Raw genomic sequence first — 26,457 nt, 5'->3', positions numbered from 1 at the left:
ACTGGAGGTTCCCTGATGAGGAATAATTAATGTTGAGGCAATAAACACAATGTCTAGAGGGGCAGTGTTCTGTAAAATCTGTTTTTTTTTTTTTGCCTTTCCATCATGTTTAAATGTTTTTTGATTATTAAAACAAACCTGGACTGTTACTTTCATTCTTTCATGCATGTCTGAGAAATCTTTTAATCTCCATGGCAACCATTCAGCTGTTAAAACGCCTGGTTGGACCTAGCCCCGCCTTCATGGCGTAGCTCCTCCCCCTCTCAGCTCCTTCAGACTAGCCAGCAGCAGTTAGCAAACATCTGCTGAGCTCATAATAGGAGCTGCTGCTCAGAGCAACTCTGATAAAAACATTAAAGGGTTAATAGAGGAGCCATGTTGGGACGACTTCCTGGAGGCGGAGCTTCAGAGAGAGCAGGAGATTTAAAGAGACAGAGGCCCAATTTCAAGGCATTAAATGGGGAAGTAAGATTTTTATTAAGTCATATTTCATATATACAGCATTTTTATAAGAACTGAAGTTAGCAGTTGGTTGATTGTGCTATAAAATTGCCTGAAAAACACATAACACATTTCCTCTGTCAGAATGAAGGTTGAACATCTGTGGACCTCAATGTTAAAGTTTTTGCAGTTTCTCAATGAAATTTGACTCCAGATTTTGACTTGGCCATCCTAAGACATGAATACATTCAATGTAAGCCGGTGGGGTCCAATGTCTGCCAAACGGGTCAAACATTTTGAAATTAAAAGCTTAAACGTAAAGGAAAGAGCTGCAGTTTCACACAGATTCAAAACAACCCGACTCAAAGTGTCGCCGTTCCCGATTACATTCATGAGTCGTGTGTCGGCCCAAACCTCCAGCTGATGCATTCAGAACCTTAAACCAGTGGATCTGACCCAGATACTCATGTCATTTCTCACATCCTTTTAAAATGAGACTCTGCTCCATTCTGTTTTTCCCCTCAGCAGTTTGTGGCCAAACCGTTGCTTCATGGTTTAATCATGGCTCAGAAAAGAAACCTTCTCTCTCAGACACTTAGGCAAAGTGCATCGAAGTCGCTGTTTGAAACTCCAAAACGTCGGCTGGCGGTTGGAGTGGAGGCTGAGATGCTGACAGGTAACAAACTGCACTCTGGGCTCTAAATGGCTTTAAAAGGCGACTTTTAGAGGAAATGTAAAGTTTCTGCTGTGAAGAAAAAATGAATTTGTGCAGCTCTGAAGTGGAGCGGTTTGGAAAAAAGTTTAAAAAAAGAACCTAAAAGCAACAACACTGCAAAAACATAAAATATTACAAAGTTTTTCTATTGAAAATATCTCAGTACATCTGAAAAAACCAAACTAACTTCAGGAGCTTGTTTTAAGTCAGTAATTTTAACAAAAACACAGCAGTAGCATTTCTTATGAATACAAAGGAAATACTGACTTAAAACCAGTTCAGAAAAAGTTACTTGTAAATTAGTTTTGTCTAATTTCAAGTGCAACACAATTTTCAACACAAGAAAAAGACAAACCCCAAACATTTTGATCCAAACCCTGTTCACCCACTGAGAATCAATTTGTTCAAACGTGGTGAAACCGAAATGCTGAACAGTTCTTCAGTTTACTGTGTTGATAGAAAACAACCTGATCCAGTCAGTTTTATTTTGTAAATAGTTATTGACATTAATATCAAACAAAATGCTTTTTTAATTTTATTATCTACAGATATTGACATCCAAAGATGTTTTAGCTGTTAGCGTTAGCCGCAGTTTAAAGCTAACACTCCAAAACGGTTGGATTCCTGTAAATCAACCCCCCGGTCTGAATTCAACGCCCGTCCGGCTGCCGGCCCGTTTAGCGGCTCTGGATTTACCGACGCGTCACCGGCTGAGATTGATCCTCCTTCGCAGGACGGGAGCCTAAACGATCCAGGAGCTTCCAACTCAATCCATGCAGTGACCTTTCCTGAAGTCAAATCGTTGTGTTGGACTCACCAGCTCGATGAGCTCCTGGTAGCACACCTGGCCCTCCTCATTGCTCTGGACGAGCGCTAACAGCATGTCCAGCTTGGACGGGTCCAGCTGCAGCTCATGGTGCTCCACCAAGCTGGTGAAGTTCTCCACGGGGATGAAACCGGTGTTCTCTGGGTCCAACTGCAGGGAAAAACACACCAACGTAATGTTTACCTGCAGTGAGCATCTTTCTGTAAAACAATTCAGCAGTGTTTCTCAAAGTGTGGGGCGCGGGCCACTGGGGGGCCACTGGGGGAGCGCTGGGAGGGCGGGAGAGATGAAGAGAAAAAAGGTCAGAAAAAAAAGAAAAAAATTGAATCTAAGATTTTTTAAATGATAAATCATAAAATTTACTGTTTTTTATGACAGATTATTAGGGACAGGACAAATCATTAAAAAAGTAGCGTGACAGTAAATCGGAATAATAGCAGAATAAAGTTAAAATTATATGAGAAAAATAAGAACATTTGGATCTAATAGTTTTTAAATGATAAATCATAAAACATCATCTGTTTTTTTATGACAGGGTCAAAATAAGAGAATAAAGTCAATACTGTAAAAAAAACGAAACATAAAACATAACATTACAAAAAAGTTGTATGAGACAAAATTGAAATAATCCCAGAATAACTAACAGTACGAGAAAAAAAAGTACTTTGACTGTAAATCAGAATAATATGAGAAAAATACAAAAATCTAATAAAATTTTTTCAAATTAAACTGGTTATAATTTTTTTTATCATAAAATCTAACTTATTTTTTGCAGTGGAAAATTAGGGCCACAATAAAAAATAAATTTTTAGAATAAATTCATAATATTAAGAGAAAAAGAGTTGGCACTGTGAGAAATACGTGTCTATCTTGATATACATATTATTAATTCATCATCCAGCGACGTGCAGCAGCAGATTATTAGTTTTTCTCTTTTTCTGTCCTAAATCCACCCAGCCGCTCCTCGGCGGACGGTTCATTTCTCCTGCCAGCTCTGCTTAGTGCAGCTTCAGCTTAAAACCACCGGAGGACAAACTGAGGAGGCAACAGAGATGAGGAGCCGCAGTCACCGCTTCTCATCTCCGCAGTTCCTGAAAGCAATCGCCTCGTTGCTCCAGACGGAGAATCCCTGTTGCTCGTTTCCAGGAGAGGAATCTCATCTGGGCGGCATGAGAATGGGGGCGTTAAGCTGCAGAGCGTGAAGCTCCGCTGCTCACAGAGGGCGAACCGACCAATCAGGACCCACTCTGACTCCTTTCATTTATGTGGGAAACATTTATTTCCCACATAAATGTTTCTATAAATTTATGTGGGGACGTTCTAGAAACATCAGTGAAAAAAAAAACATTTCAGGGTTTGGCTGCAACTAGCAGATTAACATGATTCTTACAATTGCAGAAAAAATTCACTGCAGACGGATTAGCTGCTATGAAAACAAAATTCTTCGGTTCACTGGTTGCTAATTGCTGCTGGCTAGTCTGAAGGAGCTGAGTGTGGGAGGAGCTTCACCTAGAAGGCGGGGCTAGGTCCACCCAGGCGTTTTGCTCAACTGAATGGTTACCATGGTGATTAAAGGATTTCTCAAACATGAAACAACCAAAGTAACACTGAAGGTTTGTTTCTGATGAAGAAAAACATTAAAACATGATGGAAAGTTAAAAAAAGAAAGAGTACATTTTACATGATGCTGCCCCTTTAACTAGAAATCGGTGGAGGGCACTGCTAACTAAAACGTTAGATGCGCTAACAATGAAGCACTAATCGTAAACATTAGTTCTGCTACTTATTTTTGTGTTGAAATGACGTCCTGGACGTTGTTTTGTGAGCAGGATCATTTTCTTTCAGCTTATGTTAGCACCCTATAGCAGGAAGTGGACTACAGCGCAGAGCATTCTGGGTAAAAAGAGTCAAAACAAACATTTAACCTAGCGCTAGCGGGAGAAATGGCTTGTTGGCTTCAGCCAAAGACTAAAGAGAAATTCTCCAACTGCAAAATGTGGTGCAGTGCCCCCACAGGCCAGGAGGGGAACAGGTTGTTCAAAGGGTTTGGTTGGTTTGACTGTAAATGAAACAAATGTTGCCGTTTGGGTCCCAAATCAAACAGAATCCACCGGATTATCAGATGGGAAAACTTTCCTCACCAGAGTCAAACCCACCGTATATTCCTGACAGTAATCAGGAACTTGTGATCCTAAAACGCACATGAAGCCAAAGGAGACGGTGAAAACGAACTGAGGTGGCAGAAAGCCCAGGCCTATTTTTAGATAATCCCCCTTTTACTCCGAGGTCTGTGGGTACTTGCTGAAAGGCGGCCCTGTTTTCCCCTGAGGGGAGCCGAGCAGCGCGGTGCAGATATCTGCAGTGTTGGTAACGCACGGTGTAGCAGGACAAGGGGGCAGGAAGCAGAAAAAAGGGAAGAATGGGTGTGGGAGGTTGATGAAAAGAATGAGAAACGACGGCGTTATGGAGGAAGTCGGCCTGCAGCGAGGAGTGCCCCACTGCAACGGTCCGCCTGCACGTCCCAGAGACCAGACAGAGATCAGGTTGGAGTACCCCGATCGCTGCCGGAGGGCCGACCCCGATCGCTGCCGGAGGACCGACCCCGAGCCGCCGCCACGCCGACCCCACGCCGACCCCACGCCGAAAACTTTTTTAAACAAGAATTAATTTTGTTAATGGGTTGACAGTCGTACTTTTGCTCTTTAAAGTTGTTCTTAAATCCATTGCCTGGGCTGGAAGTGAATAAATGAGAAATTCTTTGCAGCTTTCTAAAGCAAAGTGTCCAAATTGACAGAATTAGTGTTGTAGATTCTGTGTTGTGGTATTTTCTACTTTGAACAGCTCAGAGAAATAAAAATGTGATTTTGACTCATTGTAATTACGAGATATCCTGAATTGTAACTTTTCACACTGTGACGTTATTTTAGAAATCTTGAAAGACAGTTTGACTCAACAGAACTGGAGAGATATTGAGTTCTGAGAATGCAGAAATATTAAATTGACATTCAGGATTGTCGAAATGCTTTCTCAGATTTCTGGAACATGAATCACTGACAGTCAAACAAAACCGATTTTATGCTAAAACTGCCTGCCATAGAGAGCAGAGAGAGGGAAGCAGTTATTGAAGCAATTCAACACCAGTGAAGGCGACACTTTAGACAAGCCGCATGCGTTGCTATGGTTACCGGCTGCATTTCCCCCAACCAATGATCCCCCTCCAACATATTGGCTTCCCAGAGGCAGAAGCAAAGACACGAAAGATTTTCCGCCTTCAGAAGATTGAAGGAAGGGGAAAAGGGAGGGGACGGATCTGAGGAGAGACGGCGTTTTGGGGGGTTTAGCTGTAAACGGCGGTGGGAGATCATCGATAGGAGGGCGGGGCGGCGGATGGAAGAGGAGAGCGAGGAAGGAGACGGACGGCGACGCGTTCGTGAGTCGGAGGAGAGCAGAGACCTGCTGGTGAGGCGAAAACGTTCCCTCAGCGTCAACATTACGTCAGAAACAAACGTTTCACAGCAGACCTGAAACCTGAGGCCGTTGAAAAACATTCAGCAGGTGGGTCAAAGGTCAAAACACCTGCAGGAAACTCTGCATGACGAAATCACACAGACTGAATCTAAAACTGGTAACTTGGAAACTCCGACTCTGATTAAAACTGAACTAGTTATATTTACTGAGTAATTCTTGAAAAGATTTACTTTTACTACGCTGTACTGTTTACTTCTACTTTAGTAATTTTATTATGAATTATTACTTGAATAAAATATCTGGATTTTTATTGAAAAACTGATTTGAAAACATTTATTTTGTCTGATTTTGTTATTTATGTTACTAATATAAGTTATTGTCGTTTTGGTTCTTAAAATAACAAAATTTCCACTTTACTTAACATTTTGGCCTATCTGATGATGTAATTTTTAAATATTAAATAACAAACAGAAAAGAGTTGGAGGAAGGAAGAAAAGGTTATTGTTGGAGGTCAGCTCAAGGTCACAGTGTGGATTTCAACATGGCGGCGCCCATAAACCTGGTTTCTAACACCTAACCTTTCAGACAAACGCCACTTTTAATTTGAGTTCATGTAACACTAATTTTAGACTCCACTGCAGCTTTCAACTGTTCATGAGAGGAGCGGCCATTTTGAAATGCAATGTCAGCCTTAAAAATGGTGGCTGGGCGTAGTCGCAGTTTTTCCCACTTTCCCAGTGGATAAATTGGACTTTTCAACTGGAAAGTCAGAATTTTCCATTTCCGAGTGGAACAGGAACGCAGCATTTGTGTCTTTTTCAGCAGCATATTTGTGTCGGTAATTTCCTTCCTCCAGGCTCCCCCTAGTGGCCTGGAGGACTTCCGCTTTGTGGAGAGAGTTTGCAGTGTTTTATATTTGCTGTTTGAGATATTTTTGCTTTTTTTTTTTTTTGAGCCTGAAGCTTTTCAGAATAGCATAAAATGGAGAAAAGTCTTTACTGTTATAATTTTGTCTTTGTTCAGACATTTTTTGTTTTTAATGTTTTTTTTGTATTGTCAGTTTTTGCTTCTGTTTTCTGTGTTTTTTCTGTTTGTTTGTTCATGTTTGCTGTCAGCCACTGTAACCTAGTCACACAAAATACTTCAGCCAGTTAGCTCTGAGGCTAAGTAGAAAATTCAATGGCCAGACTTACTGGGAGGGCTGGGAACCCATTGATAACTGCTTGCTGTTCTAGTTTTCATTTATTATTTTGGGGAAAACTTATAATTATATTGTTATGTTGCAAAGAAACAGCAACATCTGACTGATTTCTGACAGGTTTCTAAATTTGAAACGTCCTCACTGTCGGCCTCAGCAGCAGAACTGCAGAGTATTTTGGTCTCAGTGAACTGAAGCTTGAATGATGCTGTGTGTGGAGCAGGCTGTGGTATTTACAGGGTTCACCTTGTTTATACTGGAACCAGAAAACCCTGAGCGCTGTCTCTGCAGCCCTCAGCTCTCGCCAACAACCGGGTCAGTGACTGTAATAATCACAGAGCATGTTCTGCATGTGTCTGTGCAACAGGAGGGCCAAAGACCCAAACAACTCCCTCACCTCATGTAACAGACTCCTACTTATAGTTTCCACAACCCAAATAATCACGTTTTCTCTCAACAGGACACAGACAAGCAGGAGGATTAAAGACAGGAGAGTCCTCGCTGCTCAACATGAACGTGTCAAAAACACCCTGAAAACCTCAAGATGGGACAGAAATAACCCTGATAACAACCAAACCAGACACAAGGAGATAGTCCCACACCTATTTATGGCAAACTTTAGACGCCTGTCATGTTATCAGCAGTGCTGCAAAGTAAAGAGCAAAATGTGTGAGCTTACAAAGGCCAGAAATACCCTGAGCTCAGCACAGAGAGAGAACAAACTCCATCATGTGGCGCTTTCAGTCTGCCTCTCCTTTCAGCGCCACAATGTGCTTCACAGCGATTGTTCTGCTCCAGACCTGCAGCTCTGGTCTAAAGGACGTTTCAGAAAGGTTTGCACTGCAGGTTGTTACCTTAAACACATAAAATAGACACAAAACCTACCGAGATAAGAAGCAATAAGTCCGTCTGCTGCCGGGTTCAGGGACCGTTTCTCAAACCTTGAGGCAGGCGACCTCTGACCCCATTAACTAACACCTAACTACACATTTACCCACAATAACACACAATTACACACGATTACACAACCTGAAATGAAAACATTCGTCTCTTAACTCGTTGTCTTTGTTTGTCCTGATGTAAAAGGTGTTTGGTCACAATGAAACCATGAACACGTCGTTTTGTGATATTTACAGATTATAAATATTGTGGGCGTGCTGCTCTTGGCTTGGAGTGTGTGTGTGTGTGTGTGTGTGTTGTGTGTGTGTGTGTGTGTGTGTGTTGTGAAATGCTTCCAGTAAAAGTGATAGAATAGAAATGTGAAGGGTAGAGATGTAACAACAAAGCTTTGATCTGGAAAATGTTTTCCTGGGAAAAGGATGAGGAAAAGTGTCCAAGGTTTGGCCAGGCAGCAGATTGTTGGCACATTTTATTTCCTTTTGGTCCAATTAAGCAGACCTTTCTGCAAATCAAAGGCCGCCACATGGAGTCCCATAAATAGACGGAAAAATCACCCGGAGAGATTGATTAGGTTCGGACCGGAGCTTAATAGGACTGCGGTCCGCTCAGCTGTGCTTTAACAAACTGTCTGTTCGAACGTCCTGGCATAAGCAAAATAACGGCTGCTGATCAATAAAACAAGTAGCAGTTTACAACCTGGAAATAACAGCTTCATGTCTCCGAGTCTCTGCCTCACATCGCAGCTGATCCCGACACAGATGAGTCAGACTCGCTCACGCAGGGCGAAGGGATCCGGATCTGCTCAGCGTCTGGAGCGTCACCAGACAGAATCCTCTCAACCCGATCCACAGAAGAAACGATGCTGGTGTGTGTCATGAACACACACACAGCCTGAAATAATGCTGGTGTGTCTGCAATCACATGGAGCCGCAGTCCCTCGGGTCTGTTCAGCAGGCTGCTGACGGGTCACTCAGAACCTCTGGACCTCCTGCAGCCGCCCCAATCAATTTCAAAATGTCCGACCCAATAAATCTGCCAATCAGCCCAAATCCCAACAGGCCCGTTCATTATCCAAGCCAAGAGCAGCACGGCTAAAATCAGAAACATCAAACCCTGCAGAGCTGCAAAAACTCAGAAATGTCCCGTTGCTGTTTTCCAGAATCTCTAGCTAAAAATAAACTCGTCCCCACAAGTCCGTCTGGGTTTCTTAATTCTGGACTTGGAAGACCGAAACTAAATCTGACTGCGAGGTTAAAAAGGCAGTTTTGGGCGGAAGTTTCCAGAAAACAGGAGAACCAGAAAACAGGAGAACCAGAAAACAGGAGAACCAGATGTAGAGGAACGTCTTCTGCAGGTGGAGGAACGACACCAGTAAATCTCCACCAGACGAAACACCAAACAAAAGGTTTTTTTAACCTTAAATTTAAAATGCATATATTTTTGTAAACTTTTGTGTTTTTGTATTAATTGCTGCTCTGAGTTTGCTGGTTTTTCAGAAATTGGGTTTTTTGAGTCTGAAACTCCAGTGAATGATTAATCAATTACTAAATTAATTGATAAGGTATGATGTGTGTATTGGGGTCGGACTCTCTGCAGTGAATAATTTATAATAATTCAGAGAAACTTCTTCATATGTGGCTGCAGCAGCTTCATCTGACCAACATCTTGCAATAAATCAATTAATCTCATGATAAATCAAAACAAGCCCAATAATTTCCATGATTTATTGTTTTTCTCTTTTTACCAAGAGGATGATAAAGTTTTCAGTTTGGTGTTTTGGCCTCAACTTCACCATCATTTTATTTGTTGTTTTATTTATTTGGCATTTTTAAAATGTCTTCCACTGTTAGATGCTTATTAGAATAGAAAGTTTATTGATGTTGAAAACGTGTTTTTGTATTATTCTGTCATCATATTATAGTAAAATGGAGTCAAAGCATCAATATTATTGTGTAACTTCATGCTGCCAGGCCTGGCCAACATTAACATCCGTCAGCCGCCTCATGCTTCCCTTTCATCATCAGTTAAACAGAACCAGCCATGCTGCCCCTCCCACCCCTGCTGCTGGCTCTGACCTTCTGTTCTCCAGGCCATTATGGCTCCACCATCTCACCTCCATCTCACCCAGCTTCGGCTGCCATCAGCCCTCACCACGTCCTCCACGTCTCCGTCCGCGGGTCAGACGGCGAGGCGGATGGCGAGCCTGCGTAACCATAGAAACCTCCGCCACACGCCGCAGCATGCTGCTTACCTGCTCTTGTATGAGCTGAAACAGGGAGCTTCTATCCATATACTGGCCAGGGAGGTGAGAGGAGCCGCCGAGGACAAGGGCATAGGGAGCGGCGCGGCGCGGCGCGGCGAGGCGGAGGAAGGAGACGCGGTTTGGTAGCAGCTGGTGCCCGAACTGTGGCGTCAGGCCGCTCCGCTGCTGCTGAGGATGAGGATGAGGATGAGGATGATGGAGGAGGAAGCCTGGTGGTGTCTGGGTTTTCCCGGCTGGTGGAGCAATCTCAGAAAGGTCCGAGGGTCTGCTCGGTGTCGGTGCGACGCGGCGGCGAACCCAGCTTCAGGCAGACGACAGGCGAAGGAAAGGCAAGGCAGATCCAGGGTTCACTCTGCTCCTCCGCCTCCTCGCTCTCCTCTAGCCCATCGCACTGACGGCTACGTCTCTCGCTCGCCTCTCTCCTCATACACACACTGCGCCGCCTGCATGCCGATGAGGCGGGGGGAGGGAGGAGGTGGCCTCCTTCTTCCAATTGCAGGAGGCGAAGGAGTGGCGAGGGGCTGCGGCTCTTCTCACTACAAGCAAGGCGTCTCGGGGAGAGGATCCACTGCAGCTTTGCTTTTACTACAACAGACCACACACACACACACACACACACACACACACACACAGAGTCATGTTTTCATCACTTGTGGGGACTTCCCATTGACTTCCATTCATTTCTACAACCTAAAACCCGCCATCACAGACCTAACCACCAACCCAAAAACAACAATTTCCCTCATGGGGACCAAGAAAATGTCTCCACAAGGAGCAGTGGAGAAACACCGAGGTTTTATCTGAGACTTTTTAGCAACAAAAGAGGGAAATAAAGAAATCTGAGGTGTTTTCATCAAAAACAGTTTTACCTGTTATAATTAGAAGAACTGAACAGTTTTACATTTCACACTGATCAAATGTAATCTAAATTTCTACACCAAGCACATTAAATTAAATTAAGCTTCCTGATCCACTACTGAGCTCAAATTTTCCCCACAACAGCAAGAAGACGCGACCCGAATCCTTAATATAACGAGAAATACATGAATATAAGCTAAAAATAATGAGACCGCATGCAGGGAGCCGAGCAGGAAGATCACAGCCCCCCAGTGACAGAGGAAGGGGAAGTTATCGCTCTGCCTCTGTATTCTGGTGAAAAGGGGATTTTTTCCTGCTCACATCCGCAGTGACCTCGTTTCCCAGGGACAGTGAAGATACGAGCCAGGACGAGGAAACATAAATCTCAACTCATAAAAGAAACAAAAGTGTTAAAGTGCGGCTGGATGTAGATGGAGACGTTGGCAGGAGGGAGGCAGAAACGACTCCGGGTCAAAGAGGCTGAGAGGTTTCTGATTTATGAGCCGAGGAAACCAAACTGTGTTCAGCAGCAGCACTGCTGCAGCACTGCTGCAGCACCTGAAGTACTGAGTAACTGAGCAAATTATCAATCATTTAATATTTAAAAATTACATCCTCAGACAAACCAAAATACAAAGTTAAGTGTAAAGTTTGGTATTTTAAGAAACCAAAATGACAATAATTCATATAAGTAACAAAAAATAACAAAATCAGGCAAAATAAAATGTTTCCAAATCAGTTTCTGTCAATAAAAATCTTCTGAAACTTTAACAGAAACTGCAGGTGAGTTTCTGTCTGGAGGTTAAAACAGAGAAAGAAAACCCAGAAATTTACTCAAGTAAGAGCAGAAATAAAATGACTCAGGTAAAAATAGAAAGTACAATACAGGAGCTTCAAATACTCCTAAAAGTACATTTAAAAAAAAACGTTACTCAAGTAAATGTAACTAGTTACTGCGAGTTACTGCTCTGTTCATTAGTGACCAATAAAGACGTTGAATTAAAACGAGTATCTGATCATCTTCATCCCTTTGGAGGAAGACAAAGTTTCACTGCTGGGTGTAGAGTCACAAGTTTACATACACTCATCAATAATTAAATATTAAAAACATATAATATATTTTACATTTTATTTGCTAACATCTCTGCTTTCATTGGGTGCTAATTCAATAACGTAACTCTAATTATACTCCAAATAACTCTAAATATACTAATTATGTATTTTTCCACACTGTCACCTATCGCCAACCTGACATTTCTTTCTTTTCTCTCTTTCAACCAAAGATTAGTAGAAACACTTCAGTCTGGTGTTTTTCCCTCTTTTATTTATTGAATATGAATATTTAAAATGTTCATTAGAATTATTTATTGATCTTTGATGATGTATTATCTTGTCATTATTATGATTATATTACTTGAAACGTGAAAATGGTCTGAAAACAGCAATTATTATAATTTATCACAATAACTTCTGGGTTAAATTAAATGTGTTACTGTGACAGGCCTAGTTGTAAACTGTGCAGCGCTTCGTTTTTAGAGATGTCAAAACTTTTATCCTCACTTAAAATGAAAGTACAAATAAGGTGAGTGATGTTAGCAGAGCTGGCTAGATAAAGTTAGCATTGCTGGCTAGATAAAGTTAGCATTGCTGGCTAGATAAAGTTAGCATTGCTGGCTAGATAAAGTTAGCATTGCTGGCTAGATAAAGTTAGCATTGCTGGCTAGATAAAGTTAGCATTGCTGGCTAGATAAAGTTAGCATTGCTGGCTAGATAAAGTTAGCATTGCTGGCTAGATAAAGTTAGCATTGCTGGCTAGATAAAGTTAGCATTGCTGGCTAGATAAAGTTAGCATTGCTGGCTAGATAAAGTTAGCATTGCTGGCTAGATAAAGTTAGCATTGCTGGCTAGATAAAGTTAGCATTGCTGGCTAGATAAAGTTAGCATTGCTGGCTAGATAAAGTTAGCATTGCTGGCTAGATAAAGTTAGCATTGCTGGCTAGATAAAGTTAGCATTGCTGGCTAGATAAAGTTAGCAATCTGCCTCCAGATTCTTCACCCAGTCCTCAGAAAGAGAATAAGTCAGTATTATCTATGAATATTAAGTTAGATATTAATATTAAGTTATACTGTACTGTTTACAGTACATACTGAATGTTTTAGGGCACTAATTTCTGTTTGCCAACTAGCTTAGTGCTAACGTCACCCGATATCAGAATGTGTCTCTTGAAGCAAATCCAAATATCTGCTTTAATACCAGGCCTGTGGAGGGAAACCAACATATTTTAGGTTGAGTTAGAACACAGACTGTGAGCCATCATCACTGTCTGACCTCAGAAATACTTTCCTGTGAAAACGGTCAGAAATTCCCATAAACAATCAGAAACTGAGATGAAGCCACAGAAACACGTTAGTGTGGAAAAAGGGATCTTATTAAAGTTCATGGAGGTAAAACCATGAATCTGAACCTGTCTGCACAGAATTAGAAAAAAATCAACTATAAATTTCAAATGTATTTTGAACAAGCCTGAGATTTTTAAAGACATCAATAAAAGCAGAAATGCATGTGACCTTCATGTCCAAGGTGAGTGGATGTTAAGGTCTAACCGGAGCCGTGTTGTAATGGATTGGGCCGAGGCACCTTGAGCGCGGCGGTGCTGCCACACAGTTACTCTGTCACCTTCTGTTATGCAAATCTGCTGCAGTCCGGTTACAGCAGGAGCGTCCATGTTGGTCCTGGAGTCTACAGAGACGACGGGACGACATTTTTAGGGGCGGAAGAAGATTAAAACGGCCTTCCTGCTGAAAAAGGGCTGAACTCTTTAAAGCTGAGTGATCTGAAATGTTTGGGGTGCCGTTTGTAAAGTTACACAGTCAAAAATGACTATAAATATATACCCAGCTAAATATTTAGTTTGCTAAATTAGTTTGGTTTAGTTTGCTTGCATGCTAAATTAGCTAGTTAGTATGGAGCTAAATGTTTAGCTGAGCTCCAAGATAAATAAACTAGTGAGATAAATATTCAGCCTGGAACTCAGCTGAATATTAAGTTAAATAACATTTAGCTAGTTACGTTTGGAGCTAACTATTTAGCTCCAAACTGCAGATTATCTCACTTCACCTGCAGATTATTTCACTGGTGAATTACGTAAAATAATCTGCCAGTAGAACTAGTAGCTTTTTCATTAATATTAAAGAATTATTGACTTAATCTCCTGTATCTGAATGAAATTTTACTTGTAGGTTTTGTTTTCTTCAGATTTTTAATGTACTAATATATTTTCACTAGAAACTAGAGCAAAAACATTTGGTAAGATTTTGTGTTTTTTGCAGTGCAAAATGATTCCTAAGAGAAATAAACTGATAGTAATAAACAACACAGTTTTTTTGCTGGTATAAATTAAATAAGGACCGGAAATGAACTGTGACGTTACCTTATTTCCAAAGGTGAAGTAGATCTGCTAGTCTGCAAAAGAGAAATAAATCTGTTAGAAACATTTCTGCAAATCTTTTAATAATTCAAGTTGACAATTACAGAAGCGATTTTATTGAATTGTGAAACATCCTATTTTGTCCAAATTAAATAAAGTTGCTGCAGTGTGAAGACGCTGAAGCAGGAAAGTTCTGCGACAAAAAGCAAAACCTAGAAAGGACTTTTCATTGGATTGTTTCTGGAGCCGCTTCGATAAACACCTGAAGATGTTTCTGGGTGGAACCACAGTCAGAGTGTGACCAGAAACAAATTCACTATAAATTAGCTGAACAGATGAAAGCTGGATTCTGAAGGCTCTTCAGGGAGTTCCTGAACCGTCACTCATTCACATTTAAACAGATTCTGCACCAGTGATTGTGCAACATGGGGAATCACCGGAATCGGGTCACTGAGTGACACAGTTTTATCCCAAACCGGCCCACTTACAGCGTCTCCGGGGAAACAAAACAGGAAGGAGTTACAGCTAAACTTAGAAAGAGAAAAAATTAAAAATGCATTAGAAATAAAAAAATGTGCTGATATTTTGTGTGGGCGATGCTGCCTCACTGCAGAGACGCCACCGTGTTTCTGAAGCTTCAATAAACCTCTGACCTGCTGTTACAGACAATGAGATTTTCTTTCAGAGCCTCTTGTCACTTTAAATGTAAATGAGTTTCTGCTGGCCACGCCCCCAACACTTACACTGCCACGTTAAAATGTCTGCAAAGAGACACACAATGATACAACCGTTCATCTTCGTTGGTTGAGCTTCCTGCCATCAAGGAGCAGCAAGTGGGTTCTGGATGGTAAATCAACAATAAAACATTTGTCTCTTCCAGCAGCCATTGTACAGCGCATAGCAATTAGTGCGATGTTTGTAATTTTACTAAACTCCTGTAAAGTCTTCATGTGAGTTACACAAATGAAATGGATTACTATTATTATTATTATGATCATAAATAACATGAAAATGGCATAAGATACACCGTCTCAAGGATCAATAAACTAATATCTAAAGAACATTTAACACTGGAACTGGAAAACATTTTAAATATCCAGAATACATAAACAAACCATAACTTGATTGGATAATGAAGTCTCTAAACCAACAGGCTCCACTGCCAGTCAGGACTCAGCTGTGATATTAAACAAACTGTCTTTTTGTTGATTAAACACTGCATGAAAATAACGTTAAAACAACAAAGCTTGTGCAGAAGCAAGAGGTCTTACTTTGACATAAAGTGTTTGTTTGTGTGATTTTTTGCTTGTGGAAATGTTTCCTAGAAGAAATGAAGGAGTTTTAGCTACAAAAGATGAGACGACTTTATATAAATGTCATTACAGGTAATGTCTAAAGGTTTTGTTTTGAAAATAAAGTGTGAATGTAACAAGGCAACTTGGTTATTTGTCCTTCAGGTAGTGACTTCTGCCCTCTGTTGGTGAAAAATCATATTTCAGGTTTAAATGTTTTTATTATTAAAACAAAATGATCAGAAAAGTTTCTAAAGTAAATCCTGAGACCACAGAAAACATTCAGAGGAAAGAAAATGTAAAATCACTGATGTATTTTTAATATTCTCCACATCAGTCAATGCAGTTACCAGGTGAAAACTTAAATAAAGTTAAAGTTTTCCATTCTTTAAGTAAACGGTTTCTGTTTCTACAGAACTTGGTGTTAGCCTAGCGGTTGCTAATTGCAACAGCTTGGACTCCATTAAGTCTCTGCGTATTAAAGGGGCAAAGGTCAGGATTAGGGCTAAATGCAGCATTACTCAACAAGGTATTTAATAAGATTTACATTTGTCCTTCAAAAGGTTTAATTTCAGTCATAATTCATAATAGAATATCAAAATTCACAAAACTTCAGCACCAAACAATTTCTTCAAACTCTTCTAAAACTAAACTACAACATGGGAAGTAAAACAATAAATACTGATGGCAATAAACGGCTTTCATTCTGAGCTGGGTCACACTTCCACCTTCTTTAAATAAAATACATTTTCATTGTTCATGTGCTGGCCAATTTCAATTTAAACAATGAGCCACGGTTGGTTGGAAAAGCAGGAACGGGCGCTGGCTGTTGATTCGTCATCTGTAGTTTTCTGATGGACAGTTGACCAAAACAACTTCAGACACAACAACCAGTCCAGGGGGTTCGGCTGCCACATCCATCACTCACCGGTTTCAGGCTCAGAGACGTAAAACCGAGACTTTTGCAACATTTTGTTTGGGTTTGTTTAGGCTGTAGAACCCAGTGTTGCTCAATTTCTCCATGTAAATAATTACATTAATGTATAACAGCTTTAGATGCAGTGCTGAATAAATGCTTGTTTTTGCTTCAGATAACGTAAATAAATACAAAATAAAGTTTTCAAATGAATTACTTTATTAAAGAAACAAAATCCAAACTGTGGGGAAAAGTGATGAACTAATAATTGGTTGACTTACTATCGGCAGTCATTGTAGCTTCCACTGTTTACTTTAACTTGTAAATTTTTATTTAATTTTGCCATATTGAGTTTTTTCCAACATTAACCATCAAGAGGGCAGAACTTTATGACGTTCAAATCCTTAAACTGTAAAAGCAAAGCCCACCCCAGAAAAATTTAAAAAATAACAATTATTGCACAAAGTGGGCGGAGCCAACATGCACTAAGGGGCGTGGCCAAACGGTGGGGATGAGCAGAGGAGGTGGAGCAGCACTGTTGCTAGCTTGGTGACTTTGTTGCTTCATTTAGCAGATTTGTGGACATTATTGAAAAAAAAATAAAATCTAGCAACTTTTTTTTACAAAAAAGTGAAAAAACTACAAATTTAGCAACTTTTTTAGTTATTAGAAACTTTTGTGGCAACATGTGAAAGCAACCAGGAGATGCAAGTGCATTCAGTAAAAACAAGGAAATTAAAACGTAGTTGGAAAAAAAAAAATAAGGTGCTTCAAAATAAAAAAACAAACAAATGAACTCATACACTGTAAAAACACAAAATGTTTGGTCTAGTTTTAATTATATTTTTCAGTGGAACAATTTTTTCCCATGTTATAAATTGCATTATAAACCTCACTTATAGCTAGTCCTTTCTCATAAATATTAAGAAGTTATTTACAAACAAGCTTCTATTTCTTGCTGAAAAGTTACTCGTAAGTTAGTTTGTCTTATTTCAAGATATTAACTCTAGAAACTAGACCATGTTTCTACATTTTCTGTGCAGGACCTGATTTAAACTTTAAGCTGCAGAAGGTTGTGAATAGTCAGCAGATCTGCGTTGTGTTAAATAGTCGTTTTTACTGAATGTGTTTCCAGTGACGCAGCAGTCCGTCGTGTGTCCCGGTCCGACTGACGGCCCCCAGCTGCTGCCAGCCGGGGGAAGCCGGTCAGGTGGCAGGGACTCCGACAGCTGACACGGTTTTATTCTGCTGAGGAGACGCGAGTCGTTCTGACGTGTCCACAAAGAGCGCTGTGTTTTTGGACTGATGTCAGATCGGTTCTGGTGGAGTCCCAGATTTCCACCTGCTCAGAAAACCAACTGTCCAAACGGGCAATCACAACTTCCCAACGGCCTGCCTTCAGCTGCACGCTAAACACGACTGCAGCTAACAATTACTGTATCAATTAGATTAATGGATTATTCTGATGATTAATCAATTAACCTGTTAATCTGATGACTAATTGATAATTCTGACGATTAATCGATTGACCAATTCATTCATTTCTTTTTTTAAATTGTCACATTCTACAGATTTTGCATTTAACCATTTAAGGTGTTTTTACACAATATTAAATACATTAAAAGATTAAAATAAACACAATTATTTTTTCAAGATGAAAGTAATCATTTTATTGCCTGTAATTCAATAACAGAACTCTTGTTGTGAATTTGAACAGCTGCTAGAGTCGTTTCTAGGTTTGGACAATAAATCAATATGTTGTGTATATTGTGAGATATGTATATATATATACACATCATCGATATCAATAGATAACACATCTGATGATGATGATGATGATGAATACTTTATTGATCCCCAAAGGGGAAATTCAAGGTCCCAGCAGCTCAAGACATTACACACAACATACACTACAATTCACACAATATACCACAAAAACACTAAATCACCAAATTAACACAATTACCAGACCAACATTACTAAGAGCTAAAAATACTAAAAAAACACTAAAAATCCTAAGTGCTAAATTTAAATTTAAAACAGTTGCCTGACTTATAATGTAGCCGACAGAGTCAGTCAGAGTCCATCAGTCTGTATGACTCTATAAGGAGTGTGGAGGTGAAGTCTGCTGTGTCGATGGACAGAGCAGAGAAGTCCACTTCTCCCCTGCCCTTCAGTGAAGCATTGTACATCTGATAAAATATTATACAATATTGAAGGCTGGTGGAATCAACTCACTCATTCTTTGGTTGCCTAGCAACAACCTGCTGGGTAAGAAGCAGTTTCAAGTTTCCCCCAACTTTGGTTACCTAGCAACGACCTGCTGAGTGACTGGCGCAGTTTCAAGTTCCCCACCGTTCCTCAAAACTGTTAAAAAATGATAACTGTGAATAAAACTGAAACAACAACTGGAACGCAGAATTACTACTGTAGATGCACGGAGCGGCCATTTTGGAACAGGAAATCCAACTTCATATGGTTTTCCAGTTGATTTTTTAGACTGGGAAGTTACTACTAACGTACAACCACATTACTACTGTTGATGCAAGAAGCAGCCATTTTGAAACGCATAGTCCAGTACAAGTTGCTCTCAGTGTCGCAGTCAGAAATCTGACTTCAGAGGACGTTCTAGTATTTACAGTGAAACTGACCCAACAGATAGATTTTCTACTTTTTAAATTATATTTCATAAATTTCAACAATAGTCTTTTTCAGAGTCCTTTTTATAGTTTTAATCTAAAATTTTGATTTAAAAAAGAACAGAAGAGGTAAGTTAGTCCTCTCTTCCGTTCAGTTTTATCTTTTCTCTCGTTCGGCCACCAAAGCAAACCCCGAACAAACTGATTTAATCCAACCTTATCATTTAAGGCCGGACAGCAGCGTGCACATCAAAGCAGCGCAGCAGGAGCGTGTTCAGCGTAACGCGTGAGATTATGGCAGGATGAGCCTGAACTCAGCCCTGACGGGAGACAAACTGGATACTTCGGGAAAGAGATTGGACTTCAGAGCTTTTTGGTCGGCTAAAATTACAAACCAGCTTTAGACCCCCAGCACTAAAATAAACCAGCCACGTAGATGGCGTAGAGTCGTCTTTAAATACACATGAAATATAATATAATATAACATTCTGCTGTGCCTGACTCCAGGTGAAATAAGCCATAAGTGGGTCAGGCGTTATGTAAGCTGCATATATGTTCTCCTCAGGCGTGATGCGAGTGTCAAAGAGTCCGAGAGCGGGACAAGTGAACAACCGTATATAGTTTAAACAAAGCAGCAGGACAGAGACCATCGAGCCTCTTGAAATAAGCACAACCTAAACACATCTCTGCATTTCGTCAGGAGCTTTCCAGCTTCACTTTTAGGAGTTTATGACTAAGCTCAGGTCTACTATTCATACATAACTGGTCATCCTTTCAAATTAAAGGTGTAGTAGGTAACTTTTATTTCTCCAGGTAGAAACAGTAGAAGACTGAATCTGGGAAAAGAAATACAACCGCTCCCGACCAAAAACAACCAATCAAGAGTCAAAAGGCAGGGCTTAGCGCTATCAATCATGCTAATGTATGCGCTGGAACAGATTCTAGGAAAACCACTTACCAGCCGTCAACGGTGGCCATGCTACGGTAAAAAGAGAGAATGAAGCTCCACCTTAAAATAATGGAGTTAATTTGTTTCATGTAATCAAATTAAGTTTGCCACACTTAATTTATTTACTGTTTTAACATGACAACTTAATAAATGCAGCATATTTACTTGGACAAACTTAATTTGATTACTTGTTAGAAATTAATTCAATTTATTTTTAAGCTGGAATAACTGTTTTCTTTTTTCAGTGTAAATAGCTTTAGCATTCATAGCATTCTCTGCTACCTGGACGAAGCTGCAGCGTAGCAGAGAGCAAGGAGGAGGCTGTGAGCAGCGAGTACACTAACATGATTAACAACACTAAGACCCTCCTCTTGGCTCTGATTGGTTGTTTCTTAATTTAGAGGAGAGGATGTTCGCCCAGGGAACCAAAAAGGGTAGGACCGCCCCTGCATATACATGGTGGGTTGAGTAATTCTTAAAACTGATTATAAAATCTGCTAGACTAGATTTAACAACATCTCAATTCTTTCACCTTTAATTTACCTGGAAATCACTATACAGATAAAAAGAACTGCAGAGGAAAACAGTCAAATTATATAATAAACCAAATTATGCAGTAACTACTGTCACCATGTCCCGATGGTGTAATTTCAGGTGCATAATCTGAAAAACATTGATCTCCTTTACTTCCTCCCTGAGCTACTATTGTGTTCTGAAGAAATGTACCAAAACAGTCTGACCAAAAACAAATCACAGGCAGGAAACCGCTCTACTCTAGCAAAATGCGCTAAATACTAGCACATTTAGAAAATATTTAGCTAAATGTTGAGAAATGTTATCTAAATGTGGCAAATATTAGTATATTTAGCTAAATGTGCTAATATTTAGGAAGTTACAACCGTTTATTTGTCGTCATCGGTGGCTATGCTAACAAGCCTTAGCACATGCTAAAGTTGGCAGATCACCTAATAATTTTCTCTTAATAAAAAATGACCTAGCCCGGTAAAAACCAGCCTGTCATCCAGAAGGTTTGGACTCTGGCTTTCTAAAATGTTTGCGTCCTGGAGTCTTGGACTCTCCTGATGTTTTAAATTGAACTAATTACTAACGTTTGTCCGTGTTATATGTAAATCTGACACTATGAAGCTTACCGGAAGTTAGCTGAGCTGTAAGCAATCATCTTTTACAGTTGTATAGAAAAGACGAGCAGACCAAGATGGCTGTTGTTGTTAATCCAATATTTGGAATTGTGGCCAACACGGACTGAACGGCTTAGTTCACTTCCATCGCTGCCGCCATAGCTAACTACAGACAGACTAGAGAATGACGTAATCATTACAACTTCTCCTTCTGTTCGCTGATTGGCCCGTTGGAAATTGTACGGGAGCGAATCACAGTTCACGAAAGAAAGTCCAGAGGCTATAAACTAACTTTTTTATTCATTTATTTTTAAACCAGGAATATATTTTGGTGGAATAAATAAATCATATTTCAAGCTGATAAACAGTCAACAAATTATGCAATAAAGTTATTAAAAGGAGCTTTCAACCTATTTATTTCCAGCACAAATCAGCACACTCTGAAGATGGCAGGTTAACTGTTACATAATGTTTTCCGGTTAATAGTGTCGGGACCTGCAAGCATCATATCCGAACAGAACCAGGTCCAGTTTCTAGGGAGGAGGTCCCTCTGTCGGTGGCCGCGAGCAGCAGTCCAAACCCGGACCGACGTCTGCCCTCACTCCCCTTCATTTACCATCAAATAAATAAATTAATTAATTAATAACAATGAAGATGGTAATCAATAAAAACCAGAGGATTTATTTCCCAGCAGATCTGAGTCGACCTGTTTACGAACAGCCAGAGAAATAAACAATGCGCCATGTTCTCCGGCTCCTCTTTCTTTTATGATTTATTTTTTTCTACATTTTAATGTTTCTATTCATTAAACACCGAGTAAGCTTACTACTTCCTCCCTTTTCCTTTCACCAATAACTCATCCATCCACCCATTCACTCCACCTTATTGTAAATAAACAACCTCACACATAAAACATCAACAAATTGTTGCAGGTGATATCAAGTAGAAGCTTAATTGAAATTAAATGGGATGTTTTTAAAAAGTGCTCGAAATGATCTGAATCCTGCATCAGTCTGGATTGTGGATGTGATGCGCAGGAAGGTGGAAACTGGGTCATCATCCAAAAAGCGGCTTAAATAACTTAATAATTACGGCAGAAAACTCGGAGGAAATCGTCTCTTCTTGTGTCTGTGACTGAATCAAAATGGCGTTTCAGCGAGGGACATCAGCATAAATTTATAAAATAAGAAATAAAGCTGCGCAAACAGAGGTCAAACTTTTATTATTAACCCAAATCGATGCGTTCGGGATCATAATGAAGAGAGAAACCAGGAAGAAGATGAAATGATTGGGTTCTGATGCGACAGCGTCTAAACAAAAGACAGCCATCATCACTGCGCCCTGCACTGAAGGACTTTGGTTCCAGCTCCAGTCTGCAATCCCCCGCACCCTCCCCTCGCACGCAGCCGGTCCCGCACCTGAAGTGAAGCCCCCCCTCCGCCTCAGCTCGGATCCCCGTCAAAAACAAACGTGACAACCGGAACCAGCAGCCTTTAACTTCACCTGATGTTTGGAGGCACTGGCAACTTTCCTGAGAATGGAGCACCAGAGGCGACTGCCATAGTGATAGTTATAAGCAAATCTGGCGCAAAAGCGAGAAATAACGCAAACACAAAGGTTGCACTGCGCCTCGAATAAAGCCCCGATGAAGTCCCGGCTGTCACCTGCGGCTTCCAGGTCGTGACATTTGATTTATTGCGGGTTTAACAGCAAATAATCTCGAACACGTCATTCAAAGTCAATGGCCGGGCTGTGTTAGTTGGGAAAACGTATCGAAGTATTAAAAGGATAAACGGAGACCTGCGCAGTCGGAACTTCACGCATCCGATCAGTTAAAGATTCAATTTTAATGTGCGTTGCGTGTCATCCCGCAAGGTTCCGTCTGTTCGGGTCAATTTGACGGGAATTGGGCAAAATTGTTGGCGGCGCGCGTTACTTCCAGCGGGTTTTCCTGGAATAAAAGTTGTTCGCCGGTGGAAACGGAGGCGGCCGAGCTGGCGGACTGCAAGCCGGATGTCTCCACCACCGGGCCGGCGCGTCCGGCGGGCCGCGGAGGATGCGTGGGTTTAATATTTGACCGCAGATGGAGGATGAAGAAACACAAACGGGACGGCGCCAGTTCCATGGAGTCCGCTAGATCAGCTGCTGGCAGTTGGTGTTCTCAATCACGTCCGCAGATAGGCTTCATAGGCTCAATGGAGCGCCTGTGGAATAAGACACTTAAAGTGAACCCGGACACTGAAGACGCACTTTTTAAAATTTTTGGACACTTACGCCGAGACTGCATTTTCTGGCGTTTTGCTTTCAGGATACACTGCTTCGCATTGTTTTTTTTCCTACCGGTGAGGCGTTCAAAAGCGGCGGGGAAATTACACCTCCAAGAGTTTTTGATTAACTTTATTTTTAAAAAGAGAATTGAAGAAGACACAATGGCAGAGACGTCGGCCGCTCCAGCCAAAGCAAAGCGGGCGTCGAAACCAAAGAAACCCGCATCGCATCCAAAGTACTCTGACATGATTAAAGCGGCTATTGTTCACGACGCGAGTCGGAACGGAGCGTCCCGTCAGTCCATCCAGAAGTACGTGAGGAAGAACTACAAAGTGGGCGACAACGCCGATGTCCAGATCAAGATGGCCCTGAAGAGGCTGGTGGCGTCCGGGATGCTGCGCCACACCAAAGGCATCGGCGCGTCCGGGTCCTTCCGGCTCACCAAGCCGGAGGACTCCAAAAAGCCCCCCGTCAAGGCGCCGACTGCGGCCAAGCCCAAAAAAGTGGCCAAACCCAAACCCAAAAAGGCGGCCAAGCCCAAGAAGGTGACCAAGACGCCCGAGAAGCCCAAGAAGGCGGCCGTCAAAAAAGTGAAGAAGGTCGCAAAGAAGGCGACACCTGCGAAAACCAAGAAAGCGCCGGCGAAGAAGCCCAAAGCGGCCAAAGCCAAGGCGAAACCAGTGAAGAAGACGGCCAAGCCCAAGGCCAAGACACCCAAGAAGACTGCGAAGACTTCCAAAAGGAAGTGAACGGACTTTCTGAGACTCACTGTAAATACTTGAGGATTTTTTTTTGTATATGTATTATTTTTGTAAGATTTCATGCAAAAAGTCTGTTTATACCTGTAGTTTTTTCCTCCATCCGTTGCAACATCAATAGACTGTAAAACTAACTGTGGACATTTTCATTCTGTTGATATTCGAGTCCGAGGAAAATGTGTACATTTATATATATATATAAAATATACAGCTGAACTAATGAGTAGTTATTTTTGGTGCTCAACAATAACTATTCAAACATCCCAACGTGTTAAAAACTATTTGCAATGTATGTCAATAAAAACAACTTCAACTTGTCCTCATTTTACACAAATATTACAGAAAGATGCACTTTATTAACATTTATGGCTTTAAAACTTAACATATTACTCTAACAGCACGCATCTGCGTCACATTACCAAAAAAATTGAAAGCTGTGTTATTTTATGAAAACTCTGCTCCAGGGGTGTATCTAGAAAGTTTTCTAAGGGTGGCCAGATTGGGGGGGAGAGTAAATGTAGCAAAATACAAAATAAATGTTTTAAATTCAAGTTAATGATGGACATTGAAATACATTTTAAATGAGGATAATTTCCACTCGTAAATACAGCTTAAGATAGAAGTTTTATTAATACAGATTAATGTAGCTGCAGTTTGGTTTAGATAAATTGATTAAATTCAATTCAAAAATACTGTATTGATCCCGAAGGAATCAATTACATTAAAAATAAATATGAATTAAAATAAAAATACTTTATTGATCCTAAATGAATAAAAAAAAATAATTTAAAAAAACTGAATTTAAAAAAATGGATGGAATTAAATTTTTTTGCAGTTAAACATCTCACCACTATGCAGAAATAATTATTAAATCCACCCAAATAAAGTAAATAAAATATACATTTTAATTAGAAAACAGGAAATACACTGAAAATCTTCACAGAATAGTTTTATTCAAGTACATTTTTATGATGAACCTTAAAATTTAGGTCAGTTTTTTTCTGATTCTTTGTTCTGCAAATTTATATTTTCAAGTATGAATTTTTTTACATATTGAAAAACATTTTTAACTGAAGAAAATAAACATGACTTCCTTCTATTTTAGGACGAAATAGAAGGACTCACTAAAATATGTGATTCTGGATCAGAAGTGAGCGTGACAGGCACTCAGAAAGAAACGCTATGAGGAATAAAAAAGAAAACATATTAACATAAACACAAAAAACTGAAGTGGATTCACGTATATTGTTTAAAGCAATATTATGTATGAATCCTGTGGAGTAAATAACACTCAGGAAGGGAAAAATCATTGTGCAAGTTAGACTTTGACTCTACAAAAGCCAATAATGCAGCGTCAGCTCATTTTAACTTTTGCCTGACACCAAAGTTTTAGAAATTAAATGAAAAACAATAATGTTTTTAAGGCTAAATAAAGGCAAAAATTATATTTGAAAACGTCAGGTGCAGACGTTCCAACATCATTTCAGCTTCAGCAGGTGATTGAAGGGGAAATCTATGTCGACACACCCATAGTTAAATGTTCCGCTACCCACCTGACGAACAAATACTGCCACCTTGTGGTAGCGGAGGAAAATGGCGCCATTTTTATTCCACAGCAGGAAAAACAAGAGGCACATAAATACAGTGTTAAAAATACTATAGAATCTATAGTATAGATGATCTAACTGTTAATGGCTCCTAAAATAGAAACAAAACCTGAGGAGAAACTTGATTAGAGAAATGTTAAAAGTCATAACATTAACAACTCAACACAAAATGTCCATGTTTAAGTCAATGAAAGCTCTTAAAACCAAACAATTTCACAAATAATTTCAAATGCACAAACAGATTCACCTTTCATTAATTAACTAAACCTTGTTGGTGCAGTTTTTCTTCAAAACAACTTTAATATCTGAGGCTATCTGAAGAGAAATCCAAAATTCAGTTTTTTTAAATAGAAAATTTTCAACTTTAGAGCCCAGAGTGTTCCTTTTATGTCTTGAAATTTTGTTTTTCTGACGGAAACTGACATTTTTTTCTATGTAGTGACCCAAATACGTCATTGTACATGATATTATCAGAACAAAGTCATACAATAGAAAGTTAAAAATATACGAAAATAAACTCATTATGAAAAATCAAGACGCAATAATGAGAAAAAAACATAATAAAGTCCTAACATTAGAAAATTTTATGACGGAAACTCATCAAAATACTCATGAAATAAGGGTAAAGATTGAACAAGAATAAATATCTGAATAAAGCCGCAACTTTAGTAGAATGAAGTTGTAGTTTTGTAACTCCCACATAGAAATTAAAATGAGGGATGTTGAGCATCTTGTGAAAATTTAATTTGGTGTCGGTTTAACAAATAAAGAGAATCTTAACACAAATAACAG

The 26,457-nt window shown here is 40.1% G+C and overlaps 2 protein-coding genes across 10 annotated transcripts in view; one reads left to right on the top strand and one right to left on the bottom strand.

The window, feature by feature from the left end:
* rhbdl1 (rhomboid, veinlet-like 1 (Drosophila)) overlaps positions 1-21,200 on the bottom strand; it is a 43,292-nt gene extending 22,092 nt beyond the window's left edge. For 2 of the 9 annotated variants that reach the window (XM_044101646.1, XM_044101654.1), the window contains exons 1-5: positions 21,045-21,200; positions 14,101-14,132; positions 13,347-13,409; positions 9,800-10,396; positions 1,974-2,132 (exon numbers count right to left, since the gene is read on the bottom strand). In XM_044101646.1, the coding sequence (XP_043957581.1) occupies positions 1,974-2,132; positions 9,800-9,838 (198 nt within the window). In that variant the 5' untranslated portion in view covers positions 9,839-10,396; positions 13,347-13,409; positions 14,101-14,132; positions 21,045-21,200. The other 7 variants (XM_044101647.1, XM_044101652.1, XM_044101648.1 and 4 more) reach the window with 7 other exon arrangements.
* A 2,261-nt stretch (positions 21,201-23,461) lies between these two features.
* On the top strand, positions 23,462-24,386 carry LOC122822761 (histone H1.0-B). Its single transcript, XM_044101655.1, has one exon. It carries the CDS (start codon positions 23,462-23,464, stop codon positions 24,047-24,049), a length of 588 nt encoding a protein of 195 aa, XP_043957590.1. The 3' UTR covers positions 24,050-24,386.
* Positions 24,387-26,457: the final 2,071 nt, after the last annotated feature.

Source organism: Gambusia affinis, linkage group LG20 (genome assembly GCF_019740435.1).
Source record: "Gambusia affinis linkage group LG20, SWU_Gaff_1.0, whole genome shotgun sequence".
NCBI lineage: Eukaryota > Metazoa > Chordata > Actinopteri > Cyprinodontiformes > Poeciliidae > Gambusia > Gambusia affinis.
This window is presented reverse-complemented; position numbering and strand designations above follow the sequence as displayed.